General features: G+C 34.7%; 1 protein-coding gene across 15 annotated transcripts in view; it reads left to right on the forward strand.

Annotated features, from left to right (window-relative positions):
• Positions 1-26,498, forward strand: part of GPHN (gephyrin) — a 621,678-nt gene that overhangs the window by 499,082 nt on the left and 96,098 nt on the right. For all 15 annotated transcript variants that reach the window (XM_078448108.2, XM_078448105.2, XM_078448106.2 and 12 more), the window contains one exon: positions 10,066-10,203. In XM_078448108.2, coding sequence (XP_078304234.1) covers positions 10,066-10,203 — 138 coding nt within the window. The remainder of the gene's footprint in view (positions 1-10,065; positions 10,204-26,498) is intronic.

Genomic DNA, 26,498 nt, shown 5'->3' on the forward strand with positions numbered 1-26,498 from the left:
GAAGATTCACTAAGGGAAATGTGGCTTTTATGAGCTGGTAAAACTCCTCTAGCTACAAAAATGACTCTGAACTTCTCTTGGTTCTTTTTCCCAGGGCATTATAGAGACTAGTTAGTTAATGCTTAGAAAAAGGCTTTAAAAGATACTTGTTAGACTCCACTTTTAGAGATATAATAGCTGTGATTTCTAAAGAAAAATTACTTCTTCTCTACCATTGTCTAAAGAATGTTTAACCTACTGAAGAAAACAATTCTAATTTTGCATTTTTTTAAATGTTTGTTTATTTTTGAGAAGGAGAGAGAGCACAAGCAGGGGAAGGGCAGAGAGAGAGGGAGACAGAGGACCCAAAGCAGGCTCTGCCCTGACAGCAGATAGCCTGATGCAGGGCTGGAACTCCCAAACCATGAGATCAATGACCTGAGCCGAAGTCAGATGCTTAACCGACTGAGCCACCCAGGCACCCCTAATTTTGCATTTTAATACTAGTGGCATTTATGAAAACATTCTAAATGGAAACTAACAAATATATATTTAAATTTATATATATATATATATATATATATATATATATATATATATATATATATATATATGCACACATACATACATACACACATGTCGACCTCAAATGGCCCATGGACCTAGGGCGGTGAAGGAACTGAGAAAAAGAGACCACAGTGTAGCGAGGCACAGGAGACCCCGAGCCAACAGCCCGAGGTACTGAGGTTTATGGTACACTTTCATATATACATTTTCAGGAAAAACAGGTCAGCAATGATTAACAACAGAAGCTTAGCAAAGCATGTCAACAATGTACATCTGATTCAGCTATCATACATATCTTGCATACAAGAGCAGTCTTGCAGATACCTATGTTCCGATAAGAGTCTTCACAACAGAAGCAAAGACAAAGAAGGGAGTGAATGCACTGTGCTATATACAGCTGGCTTCCTTTCAGGAACATCCCTATCTGCGTACTAAAGAACAGACCACATTTCCCAAAGGCAATTCACTCAAGTCCTTTCAGGTTATTTTTAACCTTACGATCTCAAGTTTTCTCAGAGATCTTGGAGCCTGCATCAATATGCACCTATGGTCATTGTGGTGTTCTGTTTGCCACATACAACACACATACATACACATATATGTGCACACACACACACATATACATACATATATTTATAACTCTGAAATTATATCCTGACAGCCTCTTACTTTGGGGAATAAGAGAATTCTCAGCTTTTTGGCTATTTAGGTTTAAAAAGGGGATCCTAGCAGCCTAACAAAGCAAGCTGGAGTTCAGAGACCCAAAAGGGCACAAAGCCAGAAATCAAACAGCAGGACAAGAATGAACCAAGGAATTTCAAACCAAATAATATACAAGCTCTGAGGTTTGTATTCCTGAACCAGAATGACAGCAAAGCAAAGGGTAATTACTAATTGTGTAAGCAAAGAAGAGAAAGGTGATGAAACAGGGGTGCAGGAAAGGGAAAGATTGTATCTGAAAGCTGGTCTTTTGCCATAGTAGCTATAATCAGGACCTACAATTTTTAATGTATATACACCACTAGTACTGCTAGTAAGGGATCAACCTAAGGATCATGATTTGAGTCCTTTCTCAAGAGCCCCTAGTCCTTAGGAACACTACAGTGGAAAATTCCTGTTGATCATTTGCAGCCACCTCAACTCAAAAGACTTTACTTGCCTTTGTTGGGTGTGTTAACACTTGACTCATACTTATAGTTTTTTAAAAATGATTTTATCCTTTTTTCATGTTGCTTTACCTAACCTATTTTATCATTATATCTTCTAATACCATTTTTTTCATTTCATCTCTTTTTCGCCTGTACATTCAGCTAAGTTTATCTGTTTACTTTTAATATCTATTTAACTTATTTGTATGTGACAAATTAAAAAAAAAAAAAAAAGAGCCAAAGGAAGACAGCTATAAAGACAGTTTATACCTGATCATGGGAAATAAATTATTTTTCCTCCTTTTGGCCTTATAATTTTTCTATAGATAAACCTCCTGATCTAAAAATAACCTATAAGGGTTAATTATTTAGGTAGTACACTGAACAAAGCTAATTTTCTATTTCCCTGACTACTTGACCACAGGTAAAATATTTTTTTATTCTCCTTTTTCATTTCCCTACAGCATTGAGCCTTTTAACACTTTTAAACAAAAAGGTAAAGAGAAGAAAAACCCAGTTTCAGCTTATTATTAAAAAATGTGTGGGGGTGCCTGGGTAACTCAGTTGGTTAAGCATCAGACTCTTGATTTTGACTCAGGTCATGATCTCACAGTTCATGAAATCAAGCCCCACATGGGTGTCCTCTGCACTGGGAGCACAGAGCCTGCTTAGGATTCTCTTCTCTTCTCTCTCTCTCTCTCTCTCTCTCTCTCTCTCTCTCTCTCTCTCCTCTCCCCAGTGCATGTGCATGTATTCTCTCTCTCAAACTTAAAAAAAAATTTTTTTAATGTTTGCAACCATTTTTTTAAGTTTATTTATTTATTTGAGAAAGACAGAGATAGCACAAATGAGGGAGGGGCAGAGAGAGATGGAGAGAGAGAGAATCCCAAGCAAGCTCTGCACTGCCAGCATAGAGCCTGACATGGAGCTTAAACCCACAAAACCATGAGACCATAAGCCCACAAAACCGTGAGATCATGACCTGAGATGAAACCAAAAATCAGATGCTTAACCAACTAAGCCACCCCGGTGCCCCTGCAATCATTTTTTTAAATAGACAGTTCTAGTAAACAGAACATTGGAATTCCTGACCAGAATAATGTTTGAAATTACATGTAGTGTTTATCTCTCAGCCCATATTCTTTGTCAAGCTGTATAGTCTAGTGATTAAAATCAAGCCTTTAGGAACTCATTCAACAAAAATGTTCTACATGACCACTGTGTGCACAGCATCCTTGAGCTTTGACATTAAGACACGTTTTCCTTTCTCAAAGAGCTGAAAATCTAGTTAAGAAAATAGACTTGTATATAAATAAGTATAATTACTGTGAGATATGAGATATGTAGTTAATATAGTAGGTAATGAGAATCCTAAGAGCATTTAATAGTGCCTCAGTGCAGGAAGAAAACATGGAATGGTTATGTGTTGCTTCACAAAGGAAAGACTATTGAAAAAGTTTTTTTTTTTTTTAAATAATTTCAAACTTCAGAAAAGTTGCCAAAATAGTACAAAGAATTCTTGTATATCTTTCACCCAAAGTCTCCCAATGTTAGCATTTTGCCATATTTGCTTTATCATTTCTCTCTACATGTTAATTTTTTTTTTCTGGAATTGCTTGTGAGTAAATTACAAGCATGGTGCCTCTTTATCCCTAATACTTCAAATATATATTTCCTTTATAAATTAAAAAAGGAGAAAAGAAAGAAAAAAAATTCTCTTACATAACCACAGTGCAATTATCAAAATCAGGAAATGAACCTTGCCACAATGCTGTTATGTAATCTTATTCAAATTACATTTTGCAAATTTTTCTAATAATGTTCTTGATAGCAAAAGGAAAAAAACATTTTCTTCTTCTGATCTGGGATCCAATCCAGAATCATGCATTACTTTTAGCTACTATGTGCCTTTAGGCTCCTTTATCTGGAGCAATTCCTCTTTTTTTTTTTTTTTCTTTTTTTCCCATGACCTTAACATTTTTCAAGAGTATAGGTCATTATTTTGTAAAATGTTCCTCAAATTTAGACTTTTTGGATGTTTCTTGATGGTCTGATTCAGATTAAGCATTTTTGATAGAAATAGCTTATATGTGATGTTGTACCCTTCTCCATGCACCATATCAAGAGGTTCATGATATCATTTTGTTCCATTACTGGTAATATTAATTTTGATCACTTGGTTAAGATGCTGTCTTCCAGGTTTTTCCACTACAAAACTACTATTTTACTTTGTAGTTAGTAGAATATTGTGGGGTTATATAGTGAAACTATATAAGTTCATTGTTTTTCTTCAGATTTTTACCTTCAGTTTTACTATCCATTGATGATTTTAACCTGAACCAATTCTTGCTATGATAGTTGCCAAGTGTTGACTTTCTAATTTCAAAATTTCTTCATTTATCAGTTGGCATTCTGTTGTAAGAAAGAATTTTATTTCATTATTTCTTTATTTATATTAGTGTTTGTTCATAGAATCTTATTTTTATTTTATTAAAGGGGTTATGTAATCTGTTACTATCCTAATCTACTTTGATGCTTAAATTGTCCCAGTTTTGGCCAAAGAGAGTCTCTTCCAGTTGACTGCAAGATCCTTTTGACATGTTCCATCATTATTTGATTACTTCCTACTGAAGAGAGTTGTGAAGGAAGAATAATAATTTCTTAGGAAAACAAGATAAGAGAAAATGGCAGAACAAACATCATATGCTAAGGCAGGAAAATATGAAATAGTATGGTATATTCCAATATCTGCAATATCATCAATTTCCTAATGAAGTAGTGAATGAATGATGAGACTGAAAAGGAAGCCAGGAAGCACTTTGTATATTCTAAGGAATTTGATTTTATCCTGTGGGTGATAGTGAACCATAGATAGAGATTAAAGAGCAAACATTTCCCTGTTTCATAATCTTGATGCATAGAAATCCCAGGAGTATTTTCTTTTAATATTTCTTATATTGTCCTAGAAATTAACACAATCCTTTCAGCCATGTTTTCTAGATTTTGTCAGAAATGCTCTGAGGCTCATTATCTTGGATAAATAAGTAGAAAGATGTTTAAGACTATTAAATTGAAAAAAGTATGAGAGATTATTTTCAGATATACAAAATGCTATATCATTTTAAGCCTATGAACTCTACCATCACCAGTGCTTCCTTGGGCTTTGAACTTGATCTCTGTTAATTTGAGAGAGATATATATATGAAAGAGTAAATGCTTACATATCTAAACCTCAAATTCCTCAAATTACCAAAGGTCCTAGCTATTTAACCTGAACAAACTATCATTTTCACTCTTTAGGTTTCCTAGGAAAGATATTTATTATTTTAGGTGGTTTGCTTCTCTGAAAGCTCCAGAAAGTAGAAAAATAATGAATTCAAGCTGCAAGTACTATGATAAATAAAGGCAGTGTTATTAATAGGGCAGAACAAATCTATTCCTTGAGATTTTCTGAATATCCAAAGAATGAATAATGATTTATACTTTAGGCAGTTTGGGGAACTCTCTTATTTTTGTCTTGAGGGATAAAGTTTCCTCTTGAAGTTTTTAATTTAATCAAGAAGAACCTTCATAAATACCTTTTTTCTGTTATATTCTATCATTTGAAAACATCTTTTCATCATTTACTTCTAATTTAAAGAAGTATTTTCAAACCAGGATGAAACATTGTATATTAAGAATTGTCAGATTAAAAATAATGCATTTGAAGTGGGAAAAATAATTTCATTGGTATAAAATTGGTATAGCTTCATTTCAAGATAGCCATGCTATAAGAAAACGGTTACTGCTACATGACAAAGATCTTGAGTTACTCTACTCAGTAGAAAGGAATCCGTTTGTACTTTCTGTGCCATTTTGAAGGCCTCATACATCATAGACATTGCAATTAGTATTTAAACATATCTTTGATGATGGCAATCCTGAATGAACCCATACTGTTTTTACACTGTCTGTGTTATGTAGTCTTGCTGCATAGAAGACAGGAAATCCCAGTGACATTTTGAGGACTTTTACTTTCAAAGTCAACCCCATGACTGGACTTATGCACTAGAAAATATAAGAGAGACGAGTTAAGTTTCACTTATAGAAACCTAGATTTATAAGGGAAACCTCAAGGTGGTCAATCTTTGCCAATTTAGAATTGCTTTAATCTTATAAGTCTACTTGAGAAAATTAAGCCCATTGCAGAAGAATGCTATCAATTTAGATGTTATAGTAATTCAACCTGTTATTCTCTGCTCAGTTCAGACAGCTACTAGTGGAGGGGATGTCTAGATTTCATTTCCCTATCCTTGCCCCACTCCCATATAAAGATCCCATATCCTACAGCACTTAGTAGTTTATTTTTGTCAAAATAGCCATGCTGCCTACCAATTATCAGTGATAACCATACATTTATAAGTTAAATAGATATTCCCTTGAACACTATAATCTTCTCTATAGGACACGTATTTTTGCATGTTAGTTTTGTAGCATACATGAGTTGAATGGAGCTGATCCCCTCACAGATTCTCTTTGTGACCGCTGGTATTTATTTGTAATGTAGCTATCAGAATATATTTGTGGCTATGAAATATTTTATTTTTGTTTTATAGGAAAAACTCTATCCAAATTTTCTCTCAATTTTTGGATATTTTCTTTATCCAAAATTCAAGCTACCTTTTATTTTAACCTTCTTACTTTAACAAAAAATTATTCTTTCCTTCCTTTCCTACTTCTGCCGAACTGGATTTTATGGACCATTCAATGAAATTTGGCTACCAGACTATATAACCCATCTGGCCTTCAAGAGATAAAAGTACATACTTTTTTTTCTTCCATCAGATTTCTGTGCTGGGCTCAGAATCAAGAAGAGTATCAGAATGTGGAGGAAAGCAGTTCTTGATTCTTTTTCCTGTGTGATTTAGTTCTTCAATGGCCCAGGACAAATATAACTGCTTTGGGATTGTAACTTGCAAAATAAGAGAAGTCAGAGATAACTATTCTTAAATTTTCTGAAGCTTTCACTTTGAAGTTTCTTGCAAGTCACTGCTGTCAACATCAGAAAATAGTTAAAATTGTGTTTCTTTAAAAAATGGAAACAAACCACAAATTTAGTAACATACAGGGTATACCTTCAAGGAGTTTACAATTGACTAATGTAACTAAGACAAATGTTTAAATGTCTATAATATAAGATGGAGAGTTATAGGTACCCTTAAAAAATATACAAATAAGATACAAAATTATTTTAAAGATTTTGGGAGAGATTTTTTAGGCTGGTAGATATCTACACTGCCATTTTCAATTAAAGAGAGACAGAAAACTACCAATCTCTGTAGTTAGAGTGGTTTCCTACCTTCCTGCTCTTTTTTTTTTTTTTTTTTTATTTACCATCTTTCATTTCTGCTGAGCTATAATGTTCCTCATGGCAGAGTGTATATCACTCTATGTATCCCAATTCCCTAACATACCTGGCTCATAAAATGCATTCAATAAATATTTGTTGAATGGGTGTGTGTATCACTGATAATCAAACTAACTTTCTAATAAGAAAAATTCTATTACAAAGCATATGCAAGAAATAAACTGTACAGTTTTCTCTTCAGAAACTAAACATTTTAAAAGGATAACTTTTATAAGGTTAGACACAATTTGCACCGTATAGAAAGTAAAATATATTTTAGAAAATATCAGACTTGAGACCTATAAACCTGAATAAAAAACAGAAACACCTAGCTCTGTCCTCTTCTCCAATTACACTGGTTGTGACAATATGCTTTTATGATATGTAATTGCAAGGTTGAGACTTCAGTGAAAATGACTAATAAATTTATGTTTCTGTTGTAAGTAAATGATAAATCATATCATACATTATCCTTTGTTAGTGTTCACCTACTTAAATTTTGAGTAGAAAATGTTATTCATGTTTAGTACTAAATCTCTAAGGTCCTTCAAGCTTTGAAAATTTTGTAATTTTATGATTACCCATGGGAGAGAAATGTCATAAGTATAAGCATCTATATGGGTCTTTTTCTTTGAGTACTTGTACAATATCATATCTTAGAATGGAAACTCTTTGAGGCAGTACCTTTAAGTTAATTCAGTGAAGACGTCTGAAGCAGCTTCTGGGGTTGGGGTAGGAGTATTAAACTTAATAAATTACAATGAGTAGAAACTTACTACTAAGGAATATATACAGTCATTATAAAGTAGATTAAAGAAATAAAAGCTTATTTGTCTTGAATATCAAAAGCCTGAAGGCAGATAGTTCAGGGCTTGTTCAGCAGCTCAATATTGTCATCAGAGATGCAGGCTCTTTTTTCTTCTCAGGTTTCCATTCTTACTGTGTGCGTTTCCATCCTCATGGTTAAAAAATGGCTATGCCAAGTCCCGGTATCTGGCCATGTTCCAAGCAGAAAGAAGAAAGAAGGGCAAAAGCTTTCTCCTCTTAAAGCTTTATCTCTTTATCTTTTTATTCACCATAGGAAGCCTGCCCCCAGCTTTCAACATCTTACTGACCAGAATTATGTCATATGGTCACTCTCAGCTGCAGAGTGGCTAAGGAAGAATGGAGTTGTAGATAGCAGACAGGATAGCCAAGCAACTGTGTTTGTAGCTACTCCTTTTCTGTTTACCGTCTGGGCTATATACCATTAGGGTTCTAAAGAAAGGCCAAGCTATTTATGCATGAAGATATAGTGATCTAAGAAGTCCCTTTTTGTCATTAAATGATTCATTGATTTAACAAATATTTATTTTTATTGTTGAGTATGTCCCAAATACTCTTCTAGATATTGGAGATAACAACAGTTAACAAAAAAGGCAATGGAAATTACGTTCTACATAGATAAAGCTATAAAAAAATAAATATAAATGTATATATGATACAAATTATAGATATGTGGATATGAATATATATATGTGTGTATATATACACACACACGAGGAAAAGTAAAGTGGGGTAAAAAGAATAGAAAGTGATGGTAGGTAATATTCTATATAGGGCATTTCACAAAGGCCTCTCTGATGACCTGAAATAAACAAAGGATGGATGGAGCCATAATATCTGCGGAAGAATGTCCAAGTAGACAAAACAGCAAGTGCAAAGACCCTGAGGAAAGATGTATTTTACATTCTCAAGGACAAGCAAGGAATCACTATGGCTACAGCACAGTGATCAAGAGAGGAAATGACAGGAGTTGAAGACAGTGGAGGGCCATAATATGTTGGGCTCCATAGGCCATAGCAAAGATTTTATTCTGAGTGAAATGGAAAGTTGTTGGAGAGTTATGAGCAGAGATTAGCACCATCCAATTTAAAATGTAAAATGATAACTATAACTACTGTGTGGAGAATACATTATAGCGGAACAAGGATAGAAGCAGGGAGGCCAGTTAGGGGGCTATTCAATTTCCCAGGAAATAAGTGATGGTTTCAACTATTGTAGTAATTATGGCGATGGTAAGTAATGGTCAGATTCTAGATATATTTCAACAGTAGTTTAGATTTGGTTCTGATGAAAAGGTTTGGGATTAGTAACTGGAAGAATGGAGTTCCTATTTTCTGAGATGGAAATAGCAAGAGAATAAGACATTGTAAGGATAAAATAGAAGGGTGGGTAATCAAGAGTTTCATTTTGGACATGTTAGCTTTGAATTGCCTGTTACACATCCAAGTGCATGTTGGATGATTTACACTCTTATCCACCAGCTGTTTGGATGACATATAAATCTAGAGTTGAAGGTAGAGGTTAGGATTGGAGATATAAATGAGGAGTTTTAGTGTGTAGGTGATATTAATGCCATGAAGGGGAGTGAATAAGGAGTGAGTAGCTAAAAAATAATCTTTTTCTGTGACTTTTCTGAAAATAGAAAATTTCCTATGAAATCCTAAATAAATTTGAATTTGAGTATTTCATTTTACTAACTAGCTCATTAATTAATTCAGTGTTTGCTGTGTGGTTAAGGACATAGACTCTGAAGCCAGACTTCCTGGGTTTGAATTCTGGCTCTGCTTGTTGCTAGGTCTGTGATTTAGGCCAAGATATGTAAACCTCTTTATCCTCATCTGTAAATAAAGATAATAATGGCTCCCCATAAGATTGTTGTGAAGATTAATTAGAACAGTGCCACAATGCATAGTAAGCACTCAAAAGGATTATGCAGTAACATCATTAAATTTCACCAAGTTTTGACAAATAATGTAACATTGCTGACTTGATTTAATGTTCCACCAAAGCAGGCTATATTTTGGAAGCAGGAGAAAATTTCTCACCTTGTAATCTTCATTTACAGACATGAAAATGAGAACTGATGATACTTATAAGACATTTCCACTTTTTAATCAGTGTTTCAGCATCATAGTCTTAGTTAATTATCTTCCTGTTTAGGTCACAGTGCTGTCGATATCACCAAGGTGGCTAGAAGACACCGCATGTCTCCTTTTCCTCTAACATCTATGGACAAAGCCTTTATCACAGTCCTGGAGATGACTCCGGTGCTTGGGACAGAAATCATCAACTACCGAGGTACTGTTATATTCGCCCATTGCCTTTTCTTTTCATTTTTTTCCAAGTAAGATTCATATAATGTTAATACATGGTTTTCCTGAAAGAGAAAGGTTATTAACCATTATCACAATTACTATCATCATTCTTTTTGCTTTTTTGCTTCTTATTTCTCGTCAACTCTAAGATCAATATTAATGGTATACAGAGTAAAGCACCCATAAAACTTCCTTTTCATTAAAAAAGAAGGAAAACAATCAACTATGTTTACCCTGTTTGTCAAAATACCAATACTCTAAATTAAAGAAACAGTTATCAGCACTGAGTGAGGAAAATAGTTAACTTTGAGTCTGCCTGATGTCCTTCTGTCAGAAATGAGAGATAATAAATGTGTCTCCTAACCATGTTTTCTTCTGTGGAAAACATCTTTTTAAATGTAAAGTATAAAAAATATATTAATTTATTCATGGATCACTGAACAACCAGTCTGACCTCAGTTTTTCTGCTTCATCCATCTTCTCATTTTCAATGAGAGCATATAAGCTCTTAGTTTAATAGCACATAGAGACCAGCCTGTGAAAAGACAATGAAAAGGTAGTATTCCCCAGTGTTTTCAGTTTTTAATCAACCATTTCCCTTTCTAAATATTCAGATAGAAGTTTTAGTGCAATTTGAATTAAATACAGTTTCTTAATTGTTTTTTTTATGCAGATAAACACAAAAGGATTGATTTTACAAATAAAGGACTTCATTCATAGATCATAAAATATTCAAACTTCAATGAACATTAGAGAGCATCTATACAAACACCATAATTTTTCTGCAAGGAAACTCAGATTCAGACCAGCAGAAAAGGAATAGGACTAAAGTTCAAGACTTAAATTCATCTTTTTACTACATGATAGTGCTCTTCTTTCAGTATTAAAATATAAAAAATAATGATAGAAAACATTAAAAATTCTGTTTAAATTAAAAGGTCTGTGGAGCACCTACCTCACTTGGGAGAGCATGTGACTCTTGATCCCAGGGTTATTAGTTCAAACCCCATGTGGGGTGTAGAGAGTACTTCAATAAATAAAACTTTTTTAAAAAAGGTCAGCTTTTCCGGGCACCTGGGTGGCTCAGTCGGTTAAGCGTCTGACTTCGGCTCAGGTCATGATTTCACGGTTTGTGGTTCGAGTCCCACATCAGGCTCTGTGCTGACAGCTCAGAGCCTGGAGCCTGCTTCAGATCCTGTGTTTCCCTCTCTCTCTGGCCCCTCCCCCCTCCCCCCCCCCCCCCCCCCCCCGCTCATGATCTGTCTCACTCTCTCTCTCAAAAATAAATAAACATTAAAAATATTTAATAAAAAGAATGGTCAGGGGTTTTTTTTCAGTAATCTCTACACCACACGTGGGGCTCAAACTCATGACCCTGAGATCAAGAGTCACATGCTCTTTCAACTGAGCCAACCAGATAAGAAACGAAACAGGTAAACATAGGGAAAGGAAAAGAGAGCGAGAAAGAGAGATAAGGAGGCAAACCATAAGAGACTCTTAACTATAGAGAACAAACTGAGGGTTGATGGAAAGAGGTGGATGGGGGAATGGGCCAAATGGGTGAGGGATATTAAGGAAGGCACTTGTGATGAGCATTGGGTGTTATATGTAAGTGATGAATCACTAAATTCTACACTTGCAAACAATTTTGCCGTATATTTTTACTAACTAGAATTTAAATAAAAACTTGAGGAAAAAGGGTTAAAACTAGTGAAATACTAAGTGCCCAATTCTATCTCCTTGGTCCTTGACCCTACTTCAACAAAAGTTGTTTTTCTATAGTTATAATCTTTGACTTTCATTCTTTTAAATATGTGTATATCATCAGGCCGAGACCTTTTCTTTTATTTCTGTTTTACTCATTAAAGGAAGTAAAGACTTAAAAACTGTCTAGAGTGCAAAATTAACAACTAGCTCTATGATTTCAGAAATCAATTTTAGTGAAATAGGTTTCTTTATATTATTAAAAGCAAAATATTCAGATATTTTTATATCAACATCAAGACATTTTCAGAAAATGTAAATATAAACTTAAGCTGGAAAAAAGTTTAATACTTTACCTATTATAAAAATAAGTTAACTATCACTGGCTTGTTATAATTTTAGGAGAGTTTCCCTTAACATCACTCCTTAGGATAATCTCACTGTGTATGCCAAATCACATTTAAACAAATTCTAGTCATTCTAAGGAGAAAACAGAACTGAAAATGACCCATTTTTATTTTTCTTTTAGGAAAAAAAATGCTGTTGCATGGATTCTCTTTCCCTTCATGTGCTTGTTTCCTCTTCATTTATACATTAAATCAGTTGTCACTCATAAGGAAGCAGACTCTTCATGGATGGTTAACTTCCTTGTCAAGTGTTTCCAACCATGATGATAAAAAATAATAGGGAGGTTTGCATTCAACCTTTGAGTTGGATCAAACTCAATTTTTAATGCAAAAGAGCATTGTAATTAAACTTCCTAGGCATTTTAGTTAGGTGTTTAAACAACAATACTATATATAGAAACATATTCAGTTTGTTCAACATATATTTACTAAACATCTGCTAAATGTCAGGTACTATGTTAGGTCCTGGATATACAAAGATAAATAAAACAAAACTCCTGCCCCATGGATCTCACTGTAGTATAGGAGAGAGAGAGATAAATAATGTGGTACTTGTCTCTTTTATTTGCTCTTACAGGCTTGCCTTCCCTTTTCAATTCCTTAAATATAAACGTTCTTTGGAGTTTTTGTCTTTGACCCTTTTCAGATCTTACACATTTACCTAGGATAACCTGATGAGTGTCACTATTATGCGATTTCTAGGTCTAGATCACTTCCCAGAGCTTGCCTGACCTCCAGACTCGTACATCAAATGAATACCTGCTGCTCATAAATATAATATGACCAATACTAAACTTATTTTCTTTACCCCCACATGTTTCTTCTACATCCTCTGGAATCCATCCCTTGTTCTCCATCCCCACTGCTGTTGATTTAGATTAGGTCTTTATTATTAACGTCCAAGGTTATTGTAATTGATTCGCCTAACCCAGTTAGCATCCTTCCAATCCAGTCTCCAATTTGATGCTAAAGTACAGACATACCTCAGAGATATTGCAGGTGTTCCAGACCACTACAAAATAAAGTGAATATTGTAATAAAGCAAGAAAGTAAAATGAATTTTTCAATTTTCCATTGTATATAAAAAATTGTCTATGCTATATGAATTCTATTAAATGTGCAATAGCATGTCAAATGTACATGCATTTTTTTAAGTTTTTATTTAAAATTTAGTTAACATATAGTATAATATTGGTTTCAGGAGTACAGTTTGGTGATTTGTCACTTACATATAATACCCAGTGCTCATCTCAACCAGTGCCCTCCTTGATATCCATCACCCATCTAGCCCGTACCCCCGCCCACCTTCCCTCAAGAAACCCTCAATTTCTTATCTGTAGTTAAGAGTCTTTTATGGTTTGCCTCCCTCTTTTCCCACTGCCCTATGTTCATCTATTTTGTTTTTTAAACTCCACATATGAATGAAATCATATGGTATTTGTCATTTTCTGACTTACTTATTTCACTTAACATAATACATTGTATCTCCATGCACATCATTGCAAATGGCAAGATTTCATTCTTTTTGATGGCTGAGTAATATTCCTCTGTGTGTGTGTTTCCACAATTTGGCTATTATTGATAATGCTGCTATAAACATCAGGGTACATGTGCTCCTTCGAATCAGTATATTTATATCCTTTGGGTAAATACCTAGTAGTGTAATTTCTGTGTCATTGGGTAGTTCTATTTTTGACCTTTTTTTGAAGTGTATTTATTTATTTTGATAGAGAGCATGAGCAGGGAAGGGGCAGAGAGAGAAAAAGAGAGAAGATTCCAAGCAGGCTCCGCACTCTCAGCACAAAGCGCAACACAGGGCTTGAACCCATGAACCATAAGATCATGACCTGAGCCGAAATCAAGAGTTGGAAACTTAACCAACTGAGCCACCCAGGCGCCCCCTATTTTTAACTTTTTGAGGAACCTCCATGCTGTTTTCCAAAGTGGTTGCATCACTTTGCATTCCTACCAACAGTGTAAGAGGGTTCCCCTTTCTCCACATCCTTGCCAACATCTGTTGTTTCCTGTGTTGTTAATTTTAGCCATTCTGACAGGTGTGAGTTGGTATCTTATCATGGTCTTGATTTGTATTTCCCTGATGATGAGTGATGTTGAGCATTTTTTCATGTGTCCGTTAGCCATTGGTATGTCTTCTTTGGAAAAATGTCTATTCATATCTTCTTCCCATTTCTTAACTGGATTATTTGTTTCTTGGGTGTTCAGTTTGATAAGTTCTTTATAAATATTGGATAGTTACCCTTCATCAGATCTATCATTTGCAAATATCTTCTCCCATTCAGTTGGTTGCCTTTTAGTTTTGTTGATTATTTCCTTCGCTGTGCAAAACTTTTTATCTTGATGAAGTCCCAATAGTTCATGTTTGCTTTTGTTTCCCTTGCCTCCAGAAACATGTCTAGTAAGAAGTTGTTGCAGCCAATGTCAAAGAGGTTGTTGTCTGTGTTCTCCTCTAGGATTTTGATTGTTTCCCATCTCACATTTAGGTATTTCATCCATTTTGGAGGAATGTGCATACCTTAAATAAAAAATACTGCTTGGGGGGCACCTGGGTGGCTCAGTTGATTAAGCATTCGACTTCATCTCAGGTCATGATCTCACAGTTCACAACTTCGAGCCCCACATTGGGCTCTGTGTTGACAGCTCAGAGCCTGGAGCCTGCTTCAGATTCTGTATCTCTCTCTCTCTCTCTCTCTCTCTCTCTCTCTCTCTCTCTTCCCCTCCTCTGCTCATGCTCTGTCTCTCTCTCTCTCTCTCATAAATAAATAAATATTTAAAAAAATTTTTAATACTGCTGGGGTGCCTGGATGTCTCAGTCCTTTGAGTGTCCAACTCTTGATTCTGTTCATGTCATGATCGTAGGGTCATGGGACTGAACCCCACATAAGATTCTCTCTCTCTATCTATCTCTATCTCTGTCTCTATCTCTCTCTCTGCCCGTTTCTCCTTCTGCCCCTCTCCCCTGCTCATGTTCTCTCTCTCTCAATTTAAAATCAACTTTCTCTCTCTCTCAATTTAAAAAAAATACTGCTGAAGTATGCTAATCATCATCTGAGCTTTCAGCAAGTCATAATCTTTTTGCTGGTAGAGGGTCTCATCTTGATGTTGATGGGTACTGACTGATCAGGATGGTGGTTGCTGAAGGTTATGGTGGCTGTGGCAATTTCTTAAAATAAGACAACAATGAAGTTTTTTGCATCAATGGATTCTTCCTTTCATGAACAATTTGGCTGTAGCGTATGATGCTCTTTGATAGCATTTTTCCCACAGTAGAATTTCTTTCAAAACTGGAGTCAATCCTCTCAAATGTTGCACTGCTTTATCAACTAAGTTTAGGTAATATTCTAAATCTTTTGTTGTCATTTCAACAACATTCACAGCATCTTCACCAGGAGTAGACTCCATCTCAGAAAAGCACTTTCTTTGCTCATGCATAAGAAGCATTCCTCATCAGTTAAAGTTTTATCTTAAGATCTCAACAAATCAGTCTCATTTCCAGACTCCACTTCTGATTCTAGTTCTGCTATTTCCACCACATCTGCAGTTACTTCTTCCACTGAAGTCTCAAACCCCTCAAAGTCATCCGTGAGGTTTGGAATCAACTTCTTCCAAACTCCTGTTAATGTTAATACTTTGACCTTTTCCCATGAATCACAAATGTTATTAATGGTATTAAGAATGACAAATCCTTTCCAGAAGGTTTTCAATTAACTTTGCCCAGATCCATCAGAGGAATCATTATCTATGGCAGCTATAACCTTATGAAATGTATTTCTTAAATAATAAGACTTGAACATCAAAATTACCCCTTGATCCATGGGCTGAAGAATGGATGTTGTGTTAGCAGTCCCTAAAACAACATTAATCTCATTATACATCTCCATAAGAGCTCTTGGGTGACCAGGTACATTGTCAGTGAGCAGTAATATTTGAAAGGAATCTTTTTTTTCTGAACAGTAGCTCATAACAATGGGCTTAAAATATTCATATTATGCCATGTTATAAACCACTGTGCTGTCATCCAGGCTTTGTTGTTCCATTAATAGAGCACAGGCAGAGTAGATTTAGCATAATTCTTAACGGACGTAGGATTTTTGTAATGCTTACTGAGCATTGGCCTCAACTTAAAGTCACCAGCTGCATTATTCCCTGACAAAAGAGTCGACCTGTCCTTTGAAACTTTGAAGCCAGACATTGACCTCTCTCCTCTCTAACTATGAAAGTCCTAGATGGCATCTCCTTCCAATAGAAGGCTGTTTAGTCTACATTGAAAATATGTTGTTAGGTGCAGCCACCTTCATGAATTATCTTAGCTAGGTCTTCTGGAGAACTTGCTGCAGCTTCTACATCAGCACTTGCCGCCTTACCTTGCACTTTCATGTTGTAGAGATGGCTTCTTTCTTTAAACCTCATTAGCTGACCTTTGCTAGCTTAAACTTTCCTTCTGCAGCTTCCTCATCTCTCTCAGTGTTACAGATGTGAAAAGAGTTAGGGCCTTGCTCTGGATTAGGTTTGAACCTAAGGGAATGTTGTAGCTGATTTGATCTTCTATCCAGAACCTTCATAGTTCATTTTTATTTCAGGTAGATGCATCTCTAACTATTGAATTTCATTCACTGATCACTGAGTAGGAAAAGTATGGGGACTAGGGCAGGGGAGACTGAAAGGCCTCCACAATTCTCTGAAATCCTAAATATTTTGTCTGTGAAAATTCTCCTACACCTACAATTATAGAAGCCCATAGAGGAGAGCCCATGATTCCTAAGAAATGTTCAGAACCGTTGAATCTGTGAAGCAATTTGAAACTGTAACATCTCTAAAAAAATGTTTTTTATGTCTGAGAAGATTCAACAATAATTCCAGAAAACTAAGGATAAATCATATACAGAAATGCTGGAAGTGATTGCTGTCAAGGTCAAAGACATAGGGTAACTCTATGAAGGAATTTTAGAGTATAATACATGAAATACTTATAATGTTATAGAAAGAAGGTAATTTGGAAATCAAGTAGTCTCTCTTACTTTAAAGATAAGGGAAATTAAGACCAAAGAAGTATAATAATGTTCTTAAAGTTGGACACATAGTTATGTTTGAAACCTAGGATAACCTAGGATTCTTGACTCGTAGTCTGCTGTTCATTCCACTATAGCATACTACATCTCAAATCAATATGAAAATTATTCTTCTAAAATAAGTGCCTACATGTGCATTTATGTGCAAAGTATTGTTCATTTGTTTTAACCTTTTTGGACTACAGATGAATTTTCTGTTGTCTGTGGCCTATTCTTTAACATATCTACTATTTTCAGTTCCTATCTGCAAGCAAGGCCTTTAAAGAGCAAGTGCTCCACTGATTATAAATACCTTCCTTTGGTTTCTTGGCATACCTGGTGTAACAATGGATGATAGTATTTGTAAGACTACCACATATGATTCATCCTCTTTGCTTATAAAATGCATGGCGTTTGGAGCGCCTGGGTGGCTCAGTCGGTTATGCATCCAACTTTGGGTCAGGTCATGATCTCACAGTTCATGAATTCCAGCCCTGCATCAGGCTCTGTGCTGACAGCTCAGAACCTAGAGCCTGCTTCAGATTCTGTGCTCCTTCTCTCTCTGCCCCAGATTCTGTGCTCCTTCTCTCTCTGCGCCCCCCTCTCAAAAATAAATCGACATTTAAGAAAAAAAAATTTTAATAAAATAGAAGGAATGATGTGAATAAATTACAACTTTACATTTGCTACAGTACCAGCCCCTTACTGTAAAGCAGATTTAAATATTCTGGCATCATTCCTTGTAATTCCCAATCTCTTTCACTTAATGATGGAAAAACTTGAGCTTTCAAGAGAAAGAATTCTGCTTTCTTAGGAGCATTATTTTAGATTACATTACCTAGACATTCTTATTTAAAATTACATTACCAAAGATTTTAGCATCTCTGACTTGGGTTCTTTGTTTTTCCATAAATGACTTAAGCAATTCTAGTCAAGGAACCTGTAAGCTTTTCTGCTGGAATTAGTTTGAGACAGTAAAGTATCTTTTTTATAATGCTGACCACAGCAGAGGGACTGCTCCCTGTCTCTAACATAGTAGTTAGATAACTGCATATCTTCAGGCAGTGATCTAATGCTGAAATTCACTGCCCTCTTGAAGAAATTCAGAAGCCCCTAATTCCAAGTGGTAGGAGGTTCTCACCAAAGTGGTTCAGACATCATGCTAGGAATTCATTAATTCCTCCTGACAGTTCAGAGGCTGTCAGAAAATAAGGAAAAAGGAAGCAAGATATACTGCAAGTAGCTTTGCCATCAAACATACTCTGTACCTTGCTTTGCTTTTTAAGTAGCTGAGAGACCTTGGGCAAGCTACATAACCTTTCAGAATCTTATTTCCCTCATACATAAAAATAGAAATAATATCCACCCAATAAGGTCATTGTGGTGTCCTGTTAAAGGAAAGAATATGTATAAATCATCTAGTTTTCACTAAGCTGTCATATTTGCAATTTAGTAACTGATTTTCTTCCCTTCCTTCTACGTGTTGGAATTCTAAAATCATAGCCTTAGGATAAGCACATTGTAAATTACGAAGTCAAAGCTAGAATTCCTTGGTTCAGCTGCAGTTGTTGATCCACGTTAACAATCTCTGGATCCCTATGCATTTTGTTGTAACTTGTTTTATATTTTCCACTCACCCAGGTCTTTCAGGCCTGTGCTTCCTACCTAATTAGAAAATTAAACAGTAGTTTTCACTGTTTTTCTGCTAATTTCTGGTTGAGCTTTATAAAATTAAAGCAAAGAATTGAGATAGTTATATTTTAAAAAGTTTGAGAAAGATATATTTTTATTACCCAAATTACTACCTCATTTCTACCTCCACCTAGTAAGGTCTTCACCTAGGATGATCCTGTTTACCTGCAGATATCTTTCTGGGAATTGGTCTGTGCTGGCATTTGCTGTAGGTTTTTCCATTAATGTGGCTGCTTGAATTCATTCATAATTCCTTTCGGTTTGTCTCATCTTTTTAGACTCTTTAGTCCATAAACTTCATTACACTTCTAAAATGTGTACATCTCATTAAATCCTTCTATTTATGCTTCTGATTGCATCATTCCCTTTATACTTCTCCCTGCATTCCTCAAATATGAACATCCTTATCTATGTATTTGTGAAGTGTGTGTGCATATATGTGTTTATACGCACGTAAGCACAACATCCCGAGAATATGCTCTTTTTCATATCCAAAGATTATGATTATATTACCCATCTGTTCTCTGTATTTGTGCGTTCAGGTACTATTTTCCTCCAATATTGTGGGTATAACACACATGGGCTGTTATCACAGTAGTCACAAGGCCCCTTTGTTTGGGGGAGTTATTTTTGTGGTTATATAATTGAGTAAAATTAACTCCCATAGGAATAAGACCTATAACATTGGCCTAATTATCCCTATGTTGCAACCAGGTAGACTTATCTTCCTATTTCATACTTTCTTCTATGCATACCATCGTATATTTCCATACATGTATCCTCTTTTTTAAAATAAAGCGTATCATAAATAATATCTCATTTTAGCAATTTCGATAGAAAATAATGTATATTTAATCAAAAAAGTAAGGAGTTTTAATGATGTTTAAGTTAATTTACGCAGCTCTATTGAATATATCTGAGGTTAAAACAAGATAAAGTCTTTAAATATGATTCTTAGTTTTCCATTCTTTATGGACACCTCATTATCCTTTCACATTTTAAGTATGTATGTATGCTTTATTTGACATAATTTACTTATCAGTCTTTATGTAAGTAAGTATGTATGCTTTATTTGACATAATTTACTTATCAGTCTTTTTATTCAGTATCTATTTTGAAGTGCCATAGTCTATGTTAAAACCGTAAAGTTATGACTGGTGCAGCCACTCTGGAAAACACTGTGGAGGTTCCTCAAAAAATATTAACTACCCTCCAACCTAGCAATAGCACTACTAGGAATTTATCCAAAGGATACTGGAGTGCTGATTCATAGGGGCGCATGTACCCCAGTGTTTATAGCAGTGCTTTCAACAATAGCCAAATTATGGAAAGAGCCTAAATGTCCATCAACTGATGAATGGATAAAGAAGATGTGGTTTATATATACAATGGAATACTACTTGGCAATGAGAAAGAATGAAATCATGCCATTTGCAGCAACATGGATGGAACTGGAAGGTGTTATGCTAAGTCAAATAAGTCAGTCAGAGAAAGACAGATATCATATGTTTTCACTCATATGTGGATCCTGAGAAACTTAACAGAAGACCATGGGGGAGGGGAAGGAGAAAAAATAGTTAACAAACAGGGAGGGAGGGAGGCAAACCATGAGACTCTTAAATACAGAGAACAAACTGATGGTGGATGGGGGGGGATGAGGGAGAGGGGGAAATGGCTGATGGGCATTGAGGAAGGAACTTGTTGGGATGACCACTGGGTGTTGTGTGTAAACGATGAACCACGGGAATCTACCCCCAAAACCAAGAGCATATTTTACACACTGTATGTTAGCCATTTGATAATAAATTATATTAAAAAAAAAGAAAATGGTATATTCAAAAAAAAAAAAAAACCATTATGATTCAGAATACAAGCAATGGCAAAATGTTTCCATTAAAATGGAATAAAATTAGAATTTTTTAATGTTTATTTATTTTTGAGAGAGAGAAAGAGAGCCAAAGTCAGATATTTAACTGACTGAGCCACCCAGACACCCCAAGCCACCAGTAATTTTTGAAAGTCAATATCTAGTTGGTAATTTTATTATTTATTTCTTCTTGCATTCCATCTAGGAGCTTTATTTTATCATGTATTTTTTTCTTTTTATAAAATACTTCTTGCATATTTTGCCTTTCTTTTTTTAATGAATTTTTCTTTAAATGTTTATTATGAGGGAAAGAACACACAGGAGCGCATGCCAGTGGGGGCGGGGCAGAGAGAGAGAGAGAGAGAGAGAGGGGGGGAGAGAGAGAATCCCAAGCAGGCTCCATGCTTAGCATGGAGCCTGAGGCAGGTCTGGATCTCACAACAATGAGATCATGACCTGAGCCAAAATCAAGAGTGGGACACTTAACCAAGTGAGCCATCCAGGCACCCCCTTTCTTTTAATAACCATGGCAATATCCTGATAGAGGACCAATGTTGAAAAAATTAGAAATAATTTTTAGTATAGTAGGATATGTATATCCTACTATATAGTATAGTTTTGAACTATATAGTATAGTTCAAAATTATGGAAATTAGAGTAAAAAAATTCTTTTTTCCTGTGGAGCACTTGACAATTTCTAGGACAGTGATTGAGAAATTACCAATAAAGAAAAGTTTAAATAGTTCAAACTATACAAAAAACATTTTGTTTATTTACTTGTACCAAATTCTAACCATCAAATTCACCCCTTGGACTTAAGTGCTACCCATTTACCAGTGACACCCTATTTATTTGACCTGGGTGTGGCAAAGTTTCCATGATTAAGTACTAAAAGAAGTGAGCACTTACTCTCAACTGAAACATTTTCTGTGCCTTAAGAACATTTTATATATATTTTTTAAGTACTTCTCCTAAACTTTTTTATTTTAGTCAAGTTAAATGCTTTTTACAGTTACACAGTTGTTATTTTTAAAACTTAATATTTTACATATAGAAATGAATATAGGTGACACAGATGTGGGTTATCATACTCACTAATAAAATAGATATCATGAAACCACAATACAACTTAAGAATTAATTTGTTACCAATTGCATTGCATCTTTTTTTATTGCTAAATCATGACAATCATTTCTGGTAATCGTAACACTTGCATTTATTCCAAATTCTGTAACTTTGCACAAAGCTTATTTTTATTTTATGACATAAGAACCATAACGTAATATTTGTCCTTACTCATTGCTTTGGCAGGTAATGAGCATCCCTAGATGAAAAGATACAAATACACAACATAATGCCCCTTTGAACAAGCTATATATTTTTAAAGCATAGAGATTTTCATTGTACTACTCCATAACCATGACTTCTGGAGTAACTAGAGAGTAATTAATGTACTTGTTTTCATCATAGGGATATTCACCTCTCAATCATTCACTCTTTTTCAGTTTATACATGAAACTTTCACATAAATGAAGACTATAATGCATAAATGAGATCTATAGTGTACCAAAATGTTGTCTAGTCTTTCAAATATATAGTGAATATATGGAGAATAAATTATATTGGGATAGCTTGGAGGGGATCCACCATGTTAAATATTTAGTATCTGTTAAATAATCAAGAACCCTTCTGTACATATGCTTTACTTCATTTTAAGGTTTTTTTTTTAATGCTGTAACAACTCAAATCTTCATATGCTTCACCTTTCCTCTTAATCCCTAGCCTTAACTAATATCTAATATTGTTCCTACCAATAAAAATAAGGTAAAAACAGAGAGGGAGGCAAACCATAAAAGACTCTTAAATACAGAGAACAAACTGAAGGTTGCTGGAGGGGTATTGGGTGGAGAGAGGGGAAAATGAGTGATGGGCATTAAGGAGGGCACTTGTTGGGATGCGCACTGGATGTTATGTGTAAGTGATGAATCCCTGAATTCTCCTGAAGCCATTACTACACTATATGTTAACTAACTTGGATTTAAATAAAAATTTAAAAATAAATAAATAAATAATATTGTTCCTACCAACAGTCATTTGGCCTGAGTAAGCATATGGTATCAAACCTGCCTTCTCAACTGTTTTGGTGACTACAATGGATAGCCATTAAGTCAAAAGTATCCTTCAGTAGCCTCTCACTAGATTGGATGGGATGGTGGTTTTTAAATGTTGCAGTATCAGTGCTGTCACAATGAACTTAAGTAAGCTTTTGAGGAATTTATAATCAATAGCAAACTGATTTATATCCATGTTTTACAAGAGGAAGTCTTAGACAATATATTTTCTTTTCAGCCTTCTGTTATCTGCCACATTCTTCCTATACTCCTGATTCATAAAACTGATAGTTTTATGATATGAATCATGATCTTTATGATAAGTTCTATGAATATGATAGATCTTAGCCAAAGTGAGGACAAGGAATCAATTTCCCAGACCACTGAACTCAGAGTTTCCCCTTGACTTCCTCCACAGCCTTCTTAGAACTAACAACACAGTGAACTTTACAGCTGTGAAATCATTTCAATAAGTGACTTTGAAAAATTAAGATGCTTTTCCTTCTTATATCCAAAAGTCATTTGGGTATCCTAACATCTTAATTTAGACACCTAAATTTAGACATCTAAATTTAGATTTATATATATATATATAAATTTATATATAAATTTATATATATATATACACACATATATATATACATATATATATGTGTGTGTGTGTGTGTGTGTGTATATATATATATATATATATATATATATATATATATATATATATATATAAAATCTGGGCCAGAATAAATGTCCATCCAAACAAATTAAATATACTACTTTTACCATTTAGATAATACATTTGGATTCAATGCTTACAAATCATACTCAACTTTATAAATAGCTCTCTGTTTTGATTTCCTTCTATATATGTCCATTGTCAACCATTTGAATCTGTAAAGACTCTTTCTTTTTTTTTTTTTTTTATAGCTTATGTTTTTTTTGTTTGTTTGTTTGTTTTTTTTAATATATGAAATTTACTGTCAAATTGGTTTCCATACAACACCCAGTGCTCATCCCAAAAGGTGCCCTCCTCAATACCCATCACCCACCCTCCCCTCCCTCCCACCCCCCATCAACCCTCAGTTTGTTCTCAGTTTTTAACAGTCTCTTATGCTTTGGCTCTCTCCCACTCTAGCCTCTTTTTTTTTTTTTTTTTTTTTTTTCCTTCCCCTCCCCCATGGGTTTCTGTTATGTTTCTCAGGATCCACATAAGAGTGAAACCATATGGTATCTGTCTTTCTCTGTATGGCTTATTTCACTTAGCATCACACTCTCCAGTTCCATCCATGTTGCTACAAAAGGCCATATTTCATTTTTTCTCATTGCCACATAGTATTCCATTGTGTATATAAACCACAATTTCTTTATCCATTCATCAGTTGATGGACATTTAGGCTTGTAAAGACTCTTTCTGAAGATATTTTTAGGCCAGTCATCCCGTGTAAAAAAGCTAGCACTCCAAAGAGTAGAGAATTTGTTAATGACTACTATTATTTGGGAAGCTGACTTGTACATAAGTATCTTGCTGACTACATAAAAATTCTATCACCTTATAACCAAGCATACTACACAAAACAGTGTAAATCATCAACTAATCTTCTCCATTCCTTTCTTCTTATCAACCTCTTGATTACTTAATTGTATATATGGACAAGGGTTCCCAGTGATACATAGCCCTACCTTTAAAATTTTTTATCTCCACAGAATCTAGAAATTTGCATTTGTTATCATCTTCATCTTTATCAAATTTTATATGTTCTTTATTATATAGAACTTAGAGAATACTGTGTGGGGGGAATGGTAGAACAGAATGGATATTATGTCCTCCGATTCTGAATATACAGGACCATAACTTCTTGGCACACCACCTAACTTTCTACAACTGAAATGCTCACTGCAGATTGTGAAGGTTGTAAACTCCCACCACCAAATATTCCTAAGAAAGCATATTAGTTATATTAATTATATATTGGGGAAACTGTTTTGCTTATTATAAATGGAGTTCTCATTGGACTGGAGAGAATGGGAAAAAGGAATTTTGCTCAGGTCTTCCTGAAATCGTATATTTTGCACAGCTTCAGCTGCTCACTGTGGCTTCTTTACCAAATGATAAACTTAAAACAGTCATAATACCTACTTGAGAAGTTACTCCTGCCTGGTTCCAATTCAAGTTTGAAGGCTGAGACTCCTTTTCTAACATCACAAGCCCAAAGTTTATTCAACATTAATACTTGGGCTCCACCTATGGGCAAAGAGAAGGGACGATTTAACATGTAGGTAAGTGTATGTAAGAATATCCCATGTGATTTGCAGCACTACTGTATACTCTTTAAGTTCCCAAATAGATCATCTGGTCACATAATGAGTGAAGTCTAATATTGACTGATTGAAAAAGCTATCAATTATTTAGTCCTGAACCCTCCTGAGAGATGTGGATAGAGTTTCTTTTGTAGCTGAGAGGTGTATCTGATATATATTCCTTCTGTTCTCTCGTATCTTCTTCCAGCTGGTAGCCTAGACCATTTTTCAATCAACTGCCTATTCTTCTCCCAATCCTTTCCCTTGCCCTAGGTTTTTAGACAAAAATTTGAGGTAATGCATGTTTTTCTCTTTGAAGAAATTTAATCTCTGTTGTTAATTTGATACCAACTCCAAAATCAGAACAAATCCAGTAGGGATCGAATTTACCTTAATTAAAGATAGTAACCTCTGTATTTAGCATGAGTCCAAAATAAAAAGATGGTTAATTATATATGTTATTATACCCTTAACTAAATATGAAGCAGTTCTTTCTTTCCAGATGAAATGTTTTATTTTTCTTTCCATGATTCTTGAAGGTCTCTAAAGACCAGATGGTATATGTATGCTACAAATAGTGACTTTTCTTGGCTCTTCTAAATATAGTTACATGTTCAAATGAGGTAAATATTCTTATTTTTAAAAACATCTATTATCCTTGCCCTTTATTGAGATATAACTCATATGTTATATAATTCACCCACTTAAAGTATATAGTTCAAGGGTTTTTAGTATATTCATAGATAGGTACAACCATCACCACAGTCGATTTTAGAACACTTTCATCATGTCAAAAAGAACCCCATCCTCGTTAGCTTCCTCCTCTTCCCTTGTCACCCCCATCCAGCCCTAAGCAACTACTAGTCTACTTGCTACTATAGGTTTACCTATTCTGAACATTTTATATAATGGGATCATATAATATGTGGTCTTTTGTAACTGGGTTCTTCTACTTAGTATTTTCAAGATCTATCCATGTTGTAGTATGTATCAGTACTTCATTCCTTTTTTTATTGTAGTAAAAAACATTAACATAAAATTTACCATCTTAACCATTATTAATTGTATAATTCTGTGACATTAGGTATATTCACACTGTTGTGAAACATATCTCCAGAACTTTTTCATACTAGATACCT

This window comes from Panthera onca, chromosome B3 (assembly GCF_046562875.1).
Source record: "Panthera onca isolate mPanOnc1 chromosome B3, mPanOnc1 haplotype 2, whole genome shotgun sequence".
Lineage (NCBI taxonomy): Eukaryota > Metazoa > Chordata > Mammalia > Carnivora > Felidae > Panthera > Panthera onca.